At 37.9% G+C, this 20137-nt stretch overlaps 2 protein-coding genes across 2 annotated transcripts in view; both read right to left on the reverse strand.

Moving 5' to 3' along the window:
* Positions 1-8350, reverse strand: part of LOC120560159 (polymeric immunoglobulin receptor-like) — a 60926-nt gene extending 52576 nt beyond the window's left edge. The window contains exons 1-3 of the mRNA XM_039802377.1: positions 8210-8350; positions 7575-7901; positions 5688-6008 (exon numbers count right to left, since the gene is read on the reverse strand). Coding sequence (XP_039658311.1) covers positions 5688-6008; positions 7575-7901; positions 8210-8252 — 691 coding nt within the window. The 5' untranslated portion in view covers positions 8253-8350. The remainder of the gene's footprint in view (positions 1-5687; positions 6009-7574; positions 7902-8209) is intronic.
* A 3186-nt stretch (positions 8351-11536) lies between these two features.
* Positions 11537-17677, reverse strand: LOC120556506 (polymeric immunoglobulin receptor-like). Its single transcript, XM_039796182.1, has 9 exons — positions 17652-17677; positions 17022-17113; positions 16847-16917; positions 15750-16079; positions 14874-15194; positions 13261-13356; positions 12956-13060; positions 12230-12300; positions 11537-11620 (listed from the first exon to the last, which is right to left on the reverse strand). The coding sequence occupies exons 2-9, from the start codon at positions 17036-17038 to the stop codon at positions 11537-11539; spliced, it is 1095 nt and encodes a 364-aa protein (XP_039652116.1). The 5' UTR covers positions 17039-17113; positions 17652-17677.
* Positions 17678-20137: the final 2460 nt, after the last annotated feature.

Here is a 20137-nt window from a genome sequence, read left to right on the forward strand (position 1 = left end):
GGGTCGGTGATTTGTACAGAGTGAAACCAAAACGGCTACCACAGCATTTTGCAGCGCCATGCAGTACCCTCTGGTATTCACCTAGTTGGTCAGGGGTTCATCCTACAGCAAGATAATGACCCAAAACATAAGTCCAAGCTATGCCAGAACTACCTTAGCAAAAAAGAACAAGATGGTAAGCTTAAAAACAAGGAGTGGCCAGCACAGTCACCAGACTTAAACCCCATTGAGCAGGTTTGGGATGAACTGGACAGAAAAGTGAAAGCAAAGCAACCTACAAGTGCCACACATTTATGGGAACTTCTGCAACAGAGTTGGGAAGAACTTTCTGAAGAATATTTGATTTCCATTGTAGAAAGAATGCCAGGAGTTTGTTCAGCTGTTATATCTGCCAAAGGGGGCTACTTTGATGAGTCAGAAAATGTAGAATACATTTTGGTTTATAAATTGATTCCATGATTTCTTTTTTAACTTAAATTGTTCATTTGTTCTATTCTTTCATTTCATTTTTTTTTTTTTCAAGATTATTTTTTTGGGGCTTTTCCCTTTATTTTATATTGACAGTGGATAGACATGAAAGGTGGGAGAGAGATGGGGGATGACACACAGCAAAGGGCCGCAGGTCGTACTCCAACCCATGGCGCTGCAAAGGACTCAGCCTACATGGGGCGCACGCTCTTACTGAGTGAGCTAGAGGTCGCCCCGTGATTACTTTCTAAATATGATTTTATATTTTACAATTTGCATCTCCTAAGGTTTGTTTTGCCACTTTTCAACTACTTTCAAATGTTGTTGAAAAATGTCTTAAACATGCAACTAGATTAAAAATGTCAAGCAAACATTTATTTACTAAAAAGAGAAACAGTTTGTCTAAGCCAATATCTTGCCATAAAGGCGAGTGAAACCTATAACTATCCATCCATCCATTATCTGACATCAGTGGACATTGGGCAAGAGGCGGGGTACACCCTGGACAGGTCGCCAGTCAATCACAGGGTGAAACCTAACTACTTCAAATAATTTATTCTCTAAATAACAATTTGCATTTGTTCTTACTAATATGCCTATACATTATTATTTGGTGTACTACATCCTGCAGTGATAAAAAGGGAAATTCTCTTCAACCACCAACCATCAAAGGGAAATTCTCTTTCTCAAATTCTAATATTAATACAGATGAAGTCAACAGTATGTATGGACTGATAAATAGTTATTGATGGGCTATGCAATCTGGAATATATTGCCGATTGGTTCTTCCATCTGTAGGATCAAGTCTAATAGTAAATTCAGTGTAACAATCAAACAGCACCAGCAGAGGGCTCACTGTGACACACACTAACCAGAAGTGTTTGACTGTGAGTTTAGTAATAGGAAATGGACTTGATCAGTGAGTTAATCTGAAGAAAACTACAGCTCAGGTTGTCAGTTAGATAAAGTGAGTGTCAAATTCTGTTTATTAAAAAAAACAAAAAACATTGATTAAAACAGCGGTTATAGGGCTAAAAATACCAATCTGCTGCAGCCAGACTGGCAGAAAGAATCGCGCTGTGATCACGAAAGATGCTTCCCACTGAAATACATCAGTTTAAAAAACATGGTGACCATCACAAAAAAAAGAGATAAAGGTGTCCTTGTATATGAATCAATAGATTAAATTAGGTGAACATTTCACAAACTGCTGTGAGACTGGGTTGTCTCTCTGTGAATATTACTGGAAATATAGTGTCATGCTCTAATTTACTACAATGACTCACTTGAATATTTCAGTTCATCAAATGTTTGGAACTATTTGTCGATGTTGTTTTTATATCCATTTATATAGTGCAAAAAAAAACAATAGTGGTCAGTTGTTTCATTTTGTTTATTTATTCACTTTAAGTAAAGGTGCATTCATGAAGGTAACTTACATTTGGGGTATTTACCTTGTAGGTGAACTGGTTATCATGCCTACAATTCTTATATTGCAGTTGTGCAACAGTTATATTAACAATAAGCAATCATAATGAATGTAAAAGTAAAAGCAAAAATGTAAAATGTAATTAAATAAGCAATGACAATAAGTACTTAATATAACTGATGGTAATTATAAAACAAATATGTACAAATAATTATGTTACTGTAGTTTTCAGTAAGACAATGGAAAGGTTGGACCATAGCGGTACGTGAATATTTGCTGATCAACTGTTAATTGAGATACAAACAGGATCATTTGGGTATAGATGTGACCCGAAAATGCAAGGTTTGATCACACATGTGTTCATCTCCTATTGGCTATAATGGAAATTTGATTACAGTAGATATCATCTGTTGTGGTGTCATTTTGGTACACAGAATCTTGTTCGGCTTCACCTGCGTCATCGTGGTGTTGACAGGCGCTCTGTGGTTTGGAGGTCCACTGCTTTGAGTACACTACGTCTTGATTTTGATAAATCTAAAAGAGAATCAGCAAAAATAAACAGAAAAGAGGGTGAGGTTACTCAGATTAAAGTAAAAAAAATATGCACATGAAAATGGCTGAATAATCAGCAAGCTGGTCATTGCTTTGGCTCAATAGGTTACTTGTTTCAGAGCAAAACACACTTCCATTTAAAGGTCAGATTACTAGTAATTTTGGGTATTAATTTTCCTGTAAATGACAACCAGAGAAATCATTTTCACATCCTGACCTTTCTTCTGATGCCGACATGCGGCCAGAATGTCCACTTGCACCCAAGAAATATCAAAATCTAATGGGCATATTATCCTCAAATTCTCAGAGCACGTTCATGCTCTCAAGAGGATGAACCCCTTCAGTTTTAGATCCCGATCTTTTCTCAACCAACCCCATGAGATTAGATTATTATGTGTACAATTTAGTCACATTTCTTTTGATTTCGATGATCCCACTTCTTTCCCACCCTAAAAACAAACTTTACATATTGAGCCCCACTAATAGAAAAAAATCATCACTTTTTTTGTGTCCCACACATTTGTAATGTGGACCATAATGAACATTGCAGCCTCTTGTGTCTATTAGCAGGCTTTGTATTTTAGTTTTCTTACATCTGATACACTTATCACTTCCTCTGTTTCTGCTGTCTTGGTTTTGTTTCTGTTCATGTTGCCTCCATCTCCTTAAAAACACACAGCATAAGAACTGGTTAAACAAGTTGTGTGCTCCACTTTAACCAGGATCATAGGAGTTGATGTTCCTGTGGACCCTGAATTTTGTCTATTGGGGAACTTTACAAGTATTTTCCGCTCTCTAAACAATACACAACTCAAATTCATTGAAATTGCTCTATGTGTGGCTAAGAAGTGTATTGCAGTGTCGGAAATCTGACTCCCCTCTTCTTATTGATAGATGGACTGTTGAGATGAATAGCTGCATTCCCCTGGAAAAAATCACTTACTGTCTCAGGAAACGATATGACACCTTTTTGAAAATTTGGCAGCCATATTTGGACCATATCAGTACATCTCTTACTCCAAGCACATGATGTAGTCGTTTGTATTGAGCTTGCCCACTGACCCTTTTTTTTTTTTTTTTTGTTTCCTTTCTTTTTCTTTAATTTTACAGGGAGGGCTATAAGGTGCGGGGGTTTATCCGCCCTATTTTGTTTTGCCCTTATATTGCGCTTATGTCGCTAACTGTTGGTGTACTGACATGTTTGTTATATGTTTTACGCGTATATATGAAACTGAAAATAAAATATTCCAAAAAACAAGTTGTGTGCATGCATATGTGTATGTGTTTCCCTGTGTATGCATGGTTCTGTGCATGCATTTGTTGAATCATACCTCGCTTTGTAACCTTTGTATTTATAAACTATGACCTGGGCAAATGTCAGTATGAGCAGCACAGCGGACACGATTAAAATCACAGAGTAAAACGCGATGTATCTTTTGGGGAAAAAAACAGAACAGAGTAAAAATATACACTTCCTGAAAAACACCACCACAACACACACACGCAAGGACCCGCAAAACACACACGCAGCACACACACACACACACACACACACACACACACACACCTACACACCTACACACCTTTGATCTCTTTTCCAGGGATAGGTGTTGCCTCTACCATAGTGAAGGTAGGAACCACATTGATAGTAGACATAACAGCGCTGGTCTGCTGAAAGTCTGTTAGAGAAAGTTTCTTATTACACTTGGGACATATTCTTACTTTTAGTAGCAGTGGGGCTCTTGGGATAGCAATGAAATATATCAACAAAAGGAATTGACATGAAACTTGGTACATATGTTCACTTTCCCCAAGCAGATGATGAAAAACTACTGCATGGATTGGCACAAACCATATACTATACAGGTTCTCAGATGATGTATTCTAATGATTTTAGTGATCTCCCTGACTTTTCCTCCAGCCCACCTTTAGTTTGTCTCAACAACTGTTGGATGGATCACTATGCATTTTTATATAGACATTGATGTCCCTTTTTCCCCAGAAAAAAAAAAAAAAAAAAAAAAAAAAAATAATCCCTTTTTTTTTTAGGAAAACAATGTATGTGTAAAAAAATTTTCTTCTTTTTTTTTAAACTAATCATTAAGTCCAATTTTCAATTTTTACAGATTCTAGCAAAACAAATTCCCGAGTTCAGAGTCCCTCAGCGTATTTCATAGTCAGTGCTAATTAACGGATATTAGCTTGCTGACATGCTAAACTATGGTTGTAAACAACATTAATATTACATATGTGAAATACATGCTGTATATATATCACACTTTCAGTTCAAAGAGAAGCAGTTTGTGTAAGAAAATCTCTTGTTGGCAAAGAAAGTCAAAAACAGACCAACAGAAAGACATTCATTCAGCTCAGAGTAGCTCACGGATTTGATATATTTTGACAAATCAAATAAGTGTAAAGTTTGTTTCTGAAACTTCCATACATTGAGGTTGTCTCAACAACTGTTGGAAGGCTCACAATTAATAATTTAACCATTTATAATGTTTATTGTTCCCCAGTGCGGAAATTTACACTCTGTTTGTTAGAAATCACTACACAGACCTGAAATACACACAGACATGCTCAGGACCTATTCATGCACAAATGGAGAGATGTCAGAGTGAGTGGGCTGCCAGTGTTGGACCAAGCCCTGAGCGGTAGGGGGTACGGTGCCCTGCTCAAGAGCACCTGGCAGTGCCCAGGAAGTGAACTGCCAGAGCTACTGCCACCCCAATTAAATTTTTTCTTCCACAGAGATTAATGTTCCCTAGAGAATAAAAATTCAATAATGCAAACCCCTGTTTTTTCATCCAGTGCCATTAATAGGTATAATTTTCCAATTATCCTTTATTGTATGACCAAATAACTGCAAAACTTAAGCAGCATATTTTATGTTTAGTGCTGGTTAGTGAATATTAGCATGCTGACATGATGGTAAACTATGTATAGTCACACAATGCCGCTCAGATTATGTGACATCACACAGCACCACTCTGTCAAACAGAAAGAAGATCAGCCAACATTGCAGCCTGTATTCAGCTCAGAATAGAAATTTTTCCGCTTTCCTTCAACTGTTTGTTAAATTTTGACAAATCATCCAAGAGTCAAATCAAACCTTTGTTTCTTAAACCTTTTGTAATTTTTTCTCAATACCTATTTTACAGAAAGTGTTTTCTAGCTCATTTACATTCTGTGAAAAATAACTGTTTACTACAATATGATGAGGTAGATCTTTTACCTTTGACTTCTAGCTCAAAAGCAGAGAAAACATCCAGGCCAGCGTTTCCATGGACACCACAAAGGTACGACCCAGAATTGTTTTGGGTCAAGCTGGTAATGGTCACTGTGAATTTCCTGGATTCCATGTCATCTGTAAGTGTGAACTGTCCCTTTTGTTTGTTGTCAGAGGAGATTAGTGCGTGCTGCAGACATGTGGAGGGCTGGTTTCCTCTGCAGATGTACTTGAGGCTGTTCTGGTACTCAGACTCATACGGACAACTGAAGGACACTGAACTCTCCTCATAACGTTGGACTTTGGTGGAATGATCACAGCAGCTGTCTGTCAGTAAAATGAACAACATCACAGACTGTTAGAAGCCCAGATATGAGAATTCAGATTCTTTACTTGAGTCAAAGATGCAATATCACAACATAAAAGCATTGGCTTTTAAAACATTGACTAAAGTAAAATGGAGAAGTATTGTTTGCTAAATGTAGTGAAAGCATCAAAAGAATAAGTGCTCATTATGCAGGCAGAACTGCCCCTCTCATGTAGGTGTAAGCAGCATAGTTGGTTAATATGGAGCTATTGAAAAATATTGTATTTACTCAAAATTACTAAAACCCTGAATCAATTTTTTGGAATGTCATATGTTTTGTATACAAAAATGAAAATGAAGTAACTAATTCTGTCAGATAAATGCAGTAGAGTAAAAGTAATATATTTGCCTCTGAAGTGAAATTAAAGTGATGGTTCGGAGTAATTTCACCCTAGGGTCCTTTGCACCATGATCTCGAGCCAAACACCCCCCCAGAAGCTTTTTTCACCTGGGTCGAACATTGGGAGCGTTAGCGTAGAGTAGCGTTATCAGCTGAATAGCTTGGCGCAGAGGCTAATGGATCCGAAGTGTCTCTTAACATTACCCCACTAATAATGCCCGAAATGATACCAAACGTCTACAGTAGTACAAATGGGTTATGCACTCATAAAACGATGGATTGTAAAATTTGTAAGTACACCAGAAGTTTATGTAAATAACACTTGCCTGCTGGCTTCTGCTCTCTGCTGCTGCTGCTGCTGTTACTACCGGGCAGTAAGAGCGCTTAGGGACATCTACAAATTACAACACCGAAAAGAGATGCAACAAACATATTTATTAATTTAATGATTAAATAAGGTAATGTCTCCAAACTTACCTCAATTATTACTTGTCTCCTGCTAGTTATACTACAGCACTTACTTTAAAAAATAAGTTAAATTAAAAAATATTTTTGTTGCATCTCTTTTCGGTGTTGTAATTTGTAGATGTCCCTAAGCACTCGTCTTACAGCAGCAACAACAACAGCAGAGAGCAGAAGCCAGCAGGCAAGTGTTATTTACATAAACTTCTGGTGTACTTACAATCTTTACAATCCATCGTTTTATGAGTGCATAACCTATATATACTAGTGTAGACCTTTGGTATCATTTCGGGCATTATTAGTGGGGTAATGTTAAGAGACACTTCGGATCCATTAGCCTCTGCGCTAAGCTATTCAGCGGCTAACGCTACTCTACGCTAACTCTCCCAATGTTCGACCCAGGTGAAAAAAGCTTCTGGGGGGGTGTTTGGCTCGAGGTCATGGTGCAAAGGACCCTAGGGTGAAATTACTCCGAACCATCACTTTAAGTAGAAGAGTAAAGTACGAGAAAATGGAAATACTCAAGTAAATTATAAGTACCTTGAAAATTCTACTTATGTACAGTACTTAGGTAATTGTACTTTGCCACAGTCCACTACTGTAAATGCGTCCAATTGTTTGTTCTGCCATAATACATGGTGACAACTCTTAGTAACTAAACAACAATAAGGTATAGCTAAGTAATGCAATAATACATTTTTTACTATTTAGCAATGAGGCGTACCTCTTCCTACTTCCAGCATGACTTCAGTGTAGATATCCTTTCCAGTTCTGGTCACCCCACACCAGTATTTCCCAGCATCCGTACGCCTCAAATCAGAGATGGTCACAGTAAAGACCCGATTCTGTTCGTCATCATGGATGGAGTATCTGTTCTTCTTTGCTTCTGTCGTCGTAATAAGAACATCATCACTCCCACAGTCATTCTTGCACAGGTACTTCTCATAAGACTCATAACCCTCTCCATAGGGACAAGAAACTTGAACTTCTCTCCCTTCATACCCAGACACACGGATTAACCCTGCTGCACTCCTCACACAGCTGAGAGCAACTGTAAAGAGAAGACAACATGAAATGAAAACAACAACCTGGGCAAAGACCGTCATTACAACTTTTCATGTTTTGTTTTTTTTAAATTTTAGAGTTAGGCAGCTTCACTGAACATATAACATGCATTTTAATGTGATGAGAAGTCTATGATATAATTTGTATATTTCCATGTAGACATAAATCAATGCTAGCTGTGTTACAGCTGTTAAATGAAATTGCAAAGACCACCAGTATCAAGGTGTAGTAATCTGCCATGTTGAATTAGAAAAAAAACTGATATATTTACTAATGAAATAAGAAAGAACTTACTGCACAGGGTGAACAGCAGGCTTTGAAGTCTCCACCGCCTCATTTTATTGCATTACAGTTTCAAAGAAATAGAAACTGCAAAAGCAATGTTGCCAATATAGAAAATGTTACACCCACATTATGTTTCAGCATACCATGCAAACCCTTTCACTTCTGCATTAAGATCACATGTTTATCAACCTTGAACTATCACAAATGAATTTCCTGTCTTGTACAAACTTGCAATGAACTGCTATGAATCTGTAAAAGAGGGTACAAAGAAAACAAATTCACTTGCACTCCAATTAGGTGGGTATGATTTAATATTTGTATGAAGTACAAACGGTTCCCTTTAGTTTATAGTTACTGAACTGGACAGAAACGTGAAAGCAAAGCAACCGACAAGTGCAACACATTCATGGGAACTTCTGCAACAGAGTTGGGAAGAACGTTCTGAAGAATATTTGATTTCCATTGTAGAAAGAATGCCAGGAGTGTGTTCAGCTGTTATATCTGCCAAAGGGGGCTACTTTGATGAGTCAAAAAATGTAGAATACATTTTGGTTTATAAATTGATTCCATGATTTCTTTTTTAACTTAAATTGTTCATTTGTTCTATTCTTTCATTTCAGAGTACAATAAGACATTGAACTGCATGAATTTCAATAAAAACCTGGAAAAATTGGGGTGTTCTAAAACTTTTGACGGGTAGTGTATATTGTATAAAATGAAGATGCATAATAAACTGGGCCTACAATAATGTGTAGGGCGGCCTAAAGCCTTTATACATTTTTTTTGCATAGAATAATAAGCTATTAAAATGTGAATTGTTGGCAGGATTTTATAAATCATCTTTAATGTTAATTAGGGGGCCTAGTGTTATTTAGCTTTTCACTGGGCAAGAACAGAGAAAACTTATTAGAATTGTGGGGCTTAAATAAACTAATTATGTGATTTTTCTTTTTTCAAGATTTTTTTTTGGGGCTTTTCCCTTTATTTTATATTGACAGCGGATAGACATGAAAGGTGGGAGAGAGATGGGGGATGACACACAGCAAAGGGCCGCAGGTCGTACTCCAACCCAGGGCGCTGCAAAGGACTCAGCCTACATGGGGCGCACGCTCTTACTGGGTGAGCTAGAGGTCGCCCCGTGATTACTTTCTAAATATGATTATATATTTTACAATTTGCATCTCCTAAGGTATGTTTTGCCACTTTTCAACTACTTTCAAATGTTGTTGAAAAATATCTTAAACATGCAAGTAGATTCAACATGTCAAGCAAACATTTATTTACTAAAAAGAGAAACAGTTTGTCTAAGCCAATATCTTGTTGGCAAAGAAAGTCAAAAACGGCCATAAAGGCGAGTGAAACCTATAACTATCCATCCATCCATCCATTATCTGACATCAGTGGAGATTGGGCAAGAGGCGGGGTACACCGTGGACAGGTCGCCAGTCAATAACAGGGTGAAACCTAACTACTTCAAATAATGTATTTTCTAAATAACAATTTGCATTTGTTCTTACTAATATGCCTATACATTATTATTTGGTGTACTACATCCTGCAGTGATAAAAAGGGAAATTCTCTTCAACCATCAAAGGGAAATTCTCTTCAAATTAATACAGATGAAGTCAACAGTATGTATGGACTGATAAATAGTTATTGATGGGCAATGCAATCTGGAATATATTGCCGATTGGTTCTTCAATCTGTAGGATCAAGTCTAATAGTAAATTCAGTGTAACAATCAAACAGCACCAGCAGAGGGCTCACTGTGACACACACTAACCAGAAGTGTTTGACTGTGAGTTTAGTAATAGGAAATGGACTTGATCTGTGAGTTAATCTGAAGAAAACTACAGCTCAGGTTGTCAGTTAGATCAAGTGAGTGTCAAATTCTGTTTATTAAAACTACATTGTAGTATAAAACAAAAAACATATTGAGTTTAATGCAACAACTTCAGAAAACTGAATCCACTGAATTGTGAGTTTGTCTTTATGTGTGTCAGGATAAATAAGAGACATTCAAGAAAACATTAGAGCTCAGCCACCATGGACAATTTTGTGTGTGTGTGTGTGTGTGTGTGTTTCTCGTTATTACGGTGCATAACTTACTGGAACAAAACTGAGCAACGTGTTAAAGACCTGTTGATCGCTGTCCGATTATCTGATATGAATGCCCGCATTGCATTGTGGGATATCGGCTTTGAATGCGCCACAGCTCGGATCATATCGTAGTGTTCTGTCTTACAGCATAGGCCTATTGTAATATTTCACCGGTAATAAGACAAAAATAATATTATTAAAATAAAGAAATGAATAGCATTATAGTTTTAAAAATATCAATAAACAACAAAGCAATCCAGCGTCCCTGGTAATAAGACAGAAATAATAACATTAAAAGAAATACATAGCCCATCAACCACGATAAGATCTGGTGAATAAATGTTGATTAAAACAGCGGTTATAGGGCTAAAAATACAAAAAATACCAATCTGCTGCAGCCCGACTGGCAGAAAGAATCGCGCTGTATTCAGGAAAGATGTTTCCCATTGAAATAAATTAGTTTAAAAAACGTGCTGACCATCACGAAAAAAACGAGATAAACGTGTCCTTGTATATGAATCAATAGATTAAATTAGGTGAACATTTCAAAAACTGCTGTGAGACTGGGTTGTCTCTCTGTGAATATTACTGGAATATAGTGTCATGCTCTAATTTACTAAAATGACTCACTTGAATATTTCAGTTCATCAAATGTTTGGAACTATGTGTCGATGTTGTTTTTATATCCTATTTATAAAGTGCAAAAACCAATAGTGGTCAGTTGTTTCATTTTGTTTATTTATTCACTTTAAGTAAAGGTGCATTCATGAAGGTAACTTACATTTGGTGTATTTACCTTGTAGGTGAACTGGTTATCATGCCTACAATTCTTATATTGCAGTTGTGCAACAGTTATATTAACAATAAGCAATCATAATGAATGTAAAAGTAAAAGCTAAAATGTAAAATCTAAGTTGAAGAAATTAAATAAGCAATGACAATAAGTACTTAATATAACTGATGGTAATTATAAAACAAATCTGTACAAATAATTATGTTACTGTAGTTTTCAGTAAGACAATGGAAAGGTTGGACCATAGCGGTACGTGAATATTTGCTGGTCAACTGTTAATTGAGATACAAACAGGATCATTTGGGTACAGATGTGACCCGAAAATGCAAGGTTTGATCACAGATGTGCATGCTGTTCATCTCCTATTGGCTATAATGGAAATTTGATTACAGTAGATATCATCTGTTGTGGTGTCGTTTTGGTACACAGAATCTTGTTCGGCTTCACCTCGATCGTCGTGGTGTTGACAGGCTCTGTGGTTCGGAGGTCCGCTGCTTTGAGTACACTAAGTCTTGATTTTGATAAATCTAAAAGAGAATCAGCAAAAATAAACAGAAAAGAGGGTGAGGTTACTCAGATTAAAGTAAAAAAAATATGCACATGAAAATGGCTGAATAATCAGCAAGCTGGTCATTGCTTTGGCTCAATAGGTTACTTGTTTCAGAGGAAAACCCACTTCCATTTAAAGGTCAGATTACTAGTAATTTTGGGTATTAATTTTCCTGTAAATGACAACCAGAGAAATCATTTTCACATCCTGACCTTTCTTCTGATGCCGTCATGCGGCCAGAATGTCCACTTGCACCCAAGAAATATCAAAATCTAATGGGCATATTATCCTCAAATTCTCAGAGCACGTTCATGCTCTCAAGAGGATGAACCCCTTCAGTTTTAGATCCCGATCTTTTCTCAACCAACCCCATGAGATTAGGTTATTATGTGTACAATTTAGTCACATTTCTTTTGATTTCGATGATCCCACTTCTTTCCCACCCTAAAACAAACTTTACATATTGAGCCCCACTAATAGAAAAAATCATCACTTTTTTTGTGTCCCACACATTTGTAATGTGGACCATAATGAACATTGCAGCCTCTTGTGTCTATTAGCAGGCTTTGTATTTTAGTTTTCTTACATCTGATACACTTATCACTTCCTCTGTTTCTGCTGTCTTGGTTTTGTTTCTGTTCATGTTGCCTCCATCTCCTTGAAAACACACAGCATAAGAACTGGTTAAACAAGTTGTGTGCTCCACTTTAACCAGGATCATAGGAGTTGATGTTCCTGTGGACCCTGAATTTTGTCTATTGGGGAACTTTACAAGTATTCACCGCTCTCTAAACAATACACAACTCAAATTCATTGAAATTGCTCTATGTGTGGCTAAGAAGTGTATTGCAGTGTCATGGAAATCTGACTCCCCTCTTCTTATTGATAGATGGACTGTTGAGATGAATAGCTGCATTCCCCTGGAAAAAATCACTTACTGTCTCAGGAAACGATATGACACCTTTTTGAAAATTTGGCAGCCATATTTGGACCATATCAGTACATCTCTTACTCCAAGCACATGATGTAGTCGTTTGTATTGAGCTTGCTCACTGACCCTTTTTTTTCTTTTTTTTTGTTCCTTTCTTTTCTTTTCTTTAATTTTACAGGGAGGGCTATAAGGTACGGGGGTTTATCCGCCATGTTTTGCCCTGTGTTATGTCGCTATACTGTTGGTGTACTGACATGTTTGTACGCATTATATATGAAACTGAAAATAAAATATTCCAAAAAAAACAAGTTGTGTGCATGCATATGTGTATGTGTTTCCCTGTGTATGCATGGTTCTGTGCATGCATTTGTTGAATCATACCTCGCACTTTGTAACCTTTGTATTTATAAACTATGACCTGGGCAAATGTCAGTATGAGCAGCACAGCGGGCACGATTAAAATCACAGAGTAAACGAGTGTTGAATCTGGGAAAAAAACAGAACAGAGTAAAAATATACACTTCCTGAAAACACACAGCCACACACACGCAGACCCGCGCGCACACACGCGCACGCACACACACACACACACACACACACACACACACACACACACACACACACACACACACACACACACACACACACACACACACACACACACACACACCTACACACCTACACACCTTTGATCTCTTTTCCAGGGATAGGTGTTGCCTCCACCATAGTGAAGATAGGAACCACATTGATAGTAGACATCACAGTGCTGGTCTGCTGAAAGTCTGTTAGAGAAAGTTTCTTATTACACTTGGGACATATTCTTACTTTTAGTAGCAGTGGGGCTCTTGGGATAGCAATGAAATATATCAACAAAAGGAATTGACATGAAACTTGGTACATATGTTCACTTTCCCCAAGCAGATGATGAAAAACTACTGCATGGATTGGCACAAACCATATACTATACAGGTTCTCAGATGATGTATTCTAATGATTTTAGTGATCTCCCTGACTTTTCCTCCAGCCCACCTTTAGTTTGTCTCAACAACTGTTGGATGGATCACTATGCATTTTTATATAGACATTGATGTTCCCCAGAGGAAACAATGTATGTGTATAATAATGTCATCTCCTGACTTTTCATCAAGCTTAATCATTAAGTCCAATTTTCAATTTTTCCAGATTCTAGCAAAACAAATTCCCGATTCCAGAGTCCCTCAGCGTATTTCATAGTCAGTGCTAATTAACGGATATTAGCTTGCTGACATGCTAAACTATGGTTGTAAACAACATTAATATTACATATGTGAAATACATGCTGTATATATATCACACTTTCAGTTCAAAGAGAAGCAGTTTTTTAAGAAAATCTCTTGTTGGCAAAGAAAGTCAAAAACAGACCAACAGAAAGACATTCATTCAGCTCAGAGTAGCTCACGGATTTGATATATTTTGACAAATCAAATAAGTGTAAAGTTTGTTTCTGAAACTTCCATACATTGAGGTTGTCTCAACAACTGTTGGAAGGCTCACAATTAATAATTTAACAATTTATAATGTTTATTGTTCCCCAGTGCGGAAATTTACACTCTGTTTGTTAGAAATCACTACACAGACCTGAAATACACACAGACATGCTCAGGACCTATTCATGCACAAATGGAGAGATGTCAGAGTGAGTGGGCTGCCAGTGTTGGACCAGCGCCCTGAGCGGTGGGGGGGGGGTACGGTGCCCTGCTCAAGAGCACCTGGCAGTGCCCAGGAAGTGAACTGCCAGAGCTACTGCCACCCCCAATTAAATTTTTTCTTCCACAGAGATTAATGTTCCCTAGAGAATAAAAATTCAATAATGCAAACCCCTGTTTTTTCATCCAGTGCCATTAATAGGTATAATTTTCCAATTATCCTTTATTGTATGACCAAATAACTGCAAAACTTAAGCAGCATATTTTATGTTTAGTGCTGGTTAGTGAATATTAGCATGCTGACATGATGGTAAACTATGTATAGTCACACAATGCCGCTCAGATTATGTGACATCACACAGCACCACTCTGTCAAACAGAAAGAAGATCAGCCAACATTGCAGCCTGTATTCAGCTCAGAATAGAAATTTTTCCGCTTTCCTTCAACTGTTTGTTAAATTTTGACAAATCATCCAAGAGTCAAATCAAACCTTTGTTTCTTAAACCTTTTGTAATTTTTTCTCAATACCTATTTTACAGAAAGTGTTTTCTAGCTCATTTACATTCTTCGAAAAATAACTGTTTACTACAATATGATGAGGTAGATCTTTTACCTTTGACTTCTAGCTCAAAAGCAGAGAAAACATCCAGGCCAGTGTTTCCATGGACACCACAAAGGTACGACCCAGAATTGTTTTGGGTCAAGCTGGTAATGGTCACTGTGAATTTCCTGGATTCCATGTCATCTGTAAGTGTGAACTGTCCCTTTTGTTTGTTGTCAGAGGAGATGAGTGCGTGCTGCAGACATGTGGAGGGCTGGTTTCCTCTGCAGATGTACTTGAGGCTGTTCTGGTACTCAGACTCATACGGACAACTGAAGGACACTGAACTCTCCTCATAACGTTGGACTTTGGTGGAATGATCACAGCAGCTGTCTGTCAGTAAAATGAACAAAATCACAGACTGTGAGAAGCACAGACATAAGTATTCAGATGTTTTACTCTAGTTAAAGAATTAATATCACAATGAAAAAGTATTGGCTATAAAAAATGTATTGAAGTAAAATGGAAAGGTAGCTCTGGTTCGCTAAACGTAGTGAAAGCATCAAAAGTAAAAGTGCTCATTATGCAGGCAGAACTACCCCTCTCATTTAGGTGTAGGAGCAGCATAGCTGATTTATGTGGAACCAAGTACAATATGTGTTTCTGAAGTAAAGTAGAAGTGTAAAATGTAAAGTAGGAGAAAATGAAAATCTTAACCTTAAGTACCTCAAAAACTGTACTTATGTACAGTACTTCAGTAATTGTGCTTAGTCACATTCCACCACTGTAAATGTGTCAATTGTTTAATGTTCTGGCCTCATACCCAGAACACATTATCGTGACAACCTGTAGCAACTAAAGAAGAAGGTCTAGATGAGTCATGAAATAATTAACATTACTTGACGATGTGGAAATTCAGCACTGGGGTTTATTAATGTATTCACCTACCTTGTTTTACTTCCAGATTTACTTCCGCAGGGTAGGTATCATAACCAGTTCTGGTAATCCCACACCAGTATTTCCCAGCATCCATATGCCTCAAATCAGAGATTGTCACAGTAAAGACCCAATTCTGTTTGTCATCATGGATGGAGTATCTGTTCTTTTTTGCTTCTGTCGTCTTAATAAGAACATCATCACTCCCACAGTCATTCTTGCACAGGTACTTCTTATAAGACTCATAACCCTTTCCGTAGGGACAAGAAACTTTAACTTCTCTCCCTTCATACCCAGACACACGGATTAACCCTGCTGCACTCTTCACACAGCTTAGGATACCTGCAAAGAGAAGACAACATAAAATGAAAAACAGTGCTGATAAAAGATCTTTATGTAATATATCTTGCAGTTGTTTTAAGTTAAACCAAGTGCACAGATATGTGCATTTAATGTTTGGAGCACATCTGTCTATATTCATGATGATTACTATTACTATCACTATTCTTTGAGTTTGACTTATAAGATAAGTTACATTTGATTCTCATAGCAAGTTTGTTATTGTTGTTATTTTTACATGTAGACATTAACGCCAGCTGTGTTAATGAAATGAATCATAATAGAGTATTGCCAAGTCAAGGCAATCTAGACCACTTGTATTAACATCTAAATGATTTTTTATAAATCAAATAAACTTACTGCAGTGGATGAACAGCAGGTTTTTAAGGCTCAACATCTTCATTCAATTGCAAAGAAACAGAAACTACAGGAGTCTTCTTCTTCTCCGCCCACCATGAGCCAATTTTGTCTAAGCAGTATTGAGATGTTCAGATCACTAGACTATCATGTGTGCTCTTTAGACACAATGTGCTTAGCAAATTTCACTGCAGTCTGCTGTGAAATTTGTTAAGCACATTTTTTGTGGACATACACCTTTTGATTTTGATGATCCCACTTCTTTCCCACCCTAAAAACAAACTTTACATATTGAGCCCCACTAATAGAAAAAAATCATCACTTTTTGTGTCCCACACGTTTCTAATGTGGACCATAATGAACATTGCAGCCTCTTGTGTCTATTAGCAGGCTTTGTATTTTAGTTTTCTTACATGTGCTACACCTGCCACTTCCTCTGTTTCTGCTGTCTTGGTTTTTTTTCTCTTCATGTTGCCTCCAGCTCCTTGAAAACACAGGATAAGAACTGGTTAAACAATTTGTGTGCATGCATATGTGTATGTGTATGTTTGTGTGCATGGTTCAGTGCATGCATTTGTTGAAACATACCTCACACTTTGTAACATTTGTATAAACCGTGACCAGGGCAGGTGTCAGTATGAGCAGCACAATGAAAACCACAGAGTAAAAGAGTGTTGCATCTGGGGGAAAAAACAACAGAGTAAAAATATATATGAAGGTAAATATGGTGCAAAACGTGAGAGCTTGTAGAATACAATGTGAGAACTTGCAGAACAAAAAAATTTAACTTGTATGTTAAAATTTGCACTTGTAAAATAAAAATTTGCACTTGTAAAATAAAAATTTGCACTTGTAAAATAAAAATTTGCACTTGTAAAAATTATTCACATTTGAAGTCACAAAAAGAAAAAAAACATGAGAGCTTGTAAAAAAAATCTGAACTTGTAAATTGAAATTTGCACTTGTAGAAAAAATATTCACAAATGTGTAGATTGATATTTGCATGAACACAATGACAGCTGCAAACTTGTAATGCAACATTTACTCATGTACTTTTTTTTTTTACTCAGGTTGATTTTCCATCACAACCACAACTCAGTGATTACAACCTCTCGAATCTGTCACTGTATGCGCTCTCTCGCATCACAAAGAGGCGAATCTGCGCCTCGACTTTTGCAACACTTGTTGCGATACATTTGGTGCAAAACTAATTTGTACCTGTGGACTTAGGCTGTGGAGCTCTGATCCAACAGAACGGGGAAAGCAGGGTTTCTATCGCCAGATGAGGGACAACTCTGTCCGGCTTATTTAGCTATGTCGCATGGAAGCCTGGTTGAATAGCAAGCTAGCGTTAGCTAACTAACCAACCAGCCTGATTCTAAATAAATACCTTTTAATTATCTTAACACTTTTTAACAGTCAAACTGAAACACTGGCGGTGAGCTCCAGGTCCTGCAGACGGACCGTCACCAGCGGGTATCGGCCAGCGGAGCAACATCGCTATTATTGCCAGAAAGCTTCGCTGCCGACCTCGACCTGCAGTCGGAGCTCCAGCGGGACACGGAGAGCCCCGCACCCGGTAGCATCGGCACATCCCCGGCCATGACCACAGCTTGCTTTGCTGATGTTGTGCCTCACTGCCAATCATTGCACCCGCTTGGGCAGCAACAATAGCTTCTGCAGAATTACATCCACCTCGCGGGCAGCAGCAATTATTTTTGCCGAATAATGCGTCATCTCTTAACCCTCGTTGCTGCCGAGATTTGCACCCAGGTAGCAAGGAAATGATAGTCTGATAAAACATTGATGTCTCTAAACGTTGTAAAATTATAATCATCATTGATGAACATGACAAAGGAATGTATATAGCCTACATTTTAATTAAACAGTAGCTACTTTGCCTTATAAAATCATTATTTCCCCTTATGGATGGAAGTCTTGGCAGGGATGCAGAACTTGGCACGTGTTACCCGCATGACGGTCCGTCTGCGCGGCTGCAGGACCTGGAGCTCACCGCCAGTGTTTCAGTTTGACTGTTAAAGTGTTTAGATAACTAAAAGGTATTTATTTAGAAGCTGGTTAGTTAGCTAACGCTAGCTTGCTATTCCACCAACACTAGCGGTGAGCTGCTACCGGGTGCGGGGCTCTCCGTGTCCCGCTGGAGCTCCGACTGCAGGTCGAGGTCGGCAGCGAAGCTTTCTGGCAATAATAGCGATGTTGCTCCGCTGGCCGATACCCGCTGGTGACGGTCCGTCTGCAGGACCTGGAGCTCACCGCCAGTGTTTCAGTTTGACTGTTAAAAGTGTTAAGATAATTAAAAGGTATTTATTTAGAATCAGGCTGGTTGGTTAGTTAGCTAACGCTAGCTTGCTATTCAACCAGGCTTCCATGCGACATAGCTAAATAAGCCGGACAGAGTTGTCCCTCATCTGGCGATAGAAACCCTGCTTTCCCCGTTCTGTTGGATCAGAGCTCCACAGCCTAAGTCCACAGGTACAAATTAGTTTTGCACCAAATGTATCGCAACAAGTGTTGCAAAAGTCGAGGCGCAGATTCGCCTCTTTGTGATGCGAGAGAGCGCATACAGTGACAGATTCGAGAGGTTGTAATCACTGAGTTGTGGTTGTGATGGAAAATCAACCTGAGTAAAAAAAAAAAGTACATGAGTAAATGTTGCATTACAAGTTTGCAGCTGTCATTGTGTTCATGCAAATATCAATCTACACATTTGTGAATATTTTTTCTACAAGTGCAAATTTCAATTTACAAGTTCAGATTTTTTTTACAAGCTCTCATGTTTTTTTTCTTTTTGTGACTTCAAATGTGAATAATTTTTACAAGTGCAAATTTTTATTTTACAAGTGCAAATTTTTATTTTACAAGTGCAAATTTTTACAAGTGCAAATTTTTATTTTACAAGTGCAAATTTTAACATACAAGTTAAATTTTTTTGTTCTGCAAGTTCTCACATTGTATTCTACAAGCTCTCGCGTTTTGCACCATATTTACCTTCATAAATATACACCCACTCTTCACATACATGTATCTGATGTAATCTCAAGCACAAAACATCAGAATTGGCACCAACTATCAGAACTATGGCCATCACACCATTTGGTGTTAAAACATAACTGTTGGTTCATTACAGACACACACACACACACACACCTTGAATTGGCACCAACTATCAGAACTATGGCCATCACACCATTTGGTGTTAAAACATAACTGTTGGTTCATTACAGACACACACACACACACACACACACACACACACACACACACACACACACACACACACACACCTTGAATTGGCACCAACTATCAGAACTATGGCCATCACACCATTTGGTGTTAAAACATAACTGTTGGTTCATTACAGACACACACACACACACACACACACACACACACACACACACACACACACACACACACACACACACACACACACACACACACACACACACACACACACACACACACACACACACCTTGAATTGGCACCAACTATCAGAACTATGGCCATCACACCATTTGGTGTTAAAACATAACTGTTGGTTCATTACAGACACACACACACACACACACACACACAGACACACACACACACACACACACACACACACACACACAAAACACACACACACACACACACACACACACCTTTAATCTCTTTTTCCAGGGAAGGGGTTGTTCTTGTG

The sequence above is a fragment of the Perca fluviatilis genome, chromosome 1 (genome assembly GCF_010015445.1).
Source record: "Perca fluviatilis chromosome 1, GENO_Pfluv_1.0, whole genome shotgun sequence".
In the NCBI taxonomy this organism is placed as follows: Eukaryota; Metazoa; Chordata; class Actinopteri; order Perciformes; family Percidae; genus Perca; species Perca fluviatilis.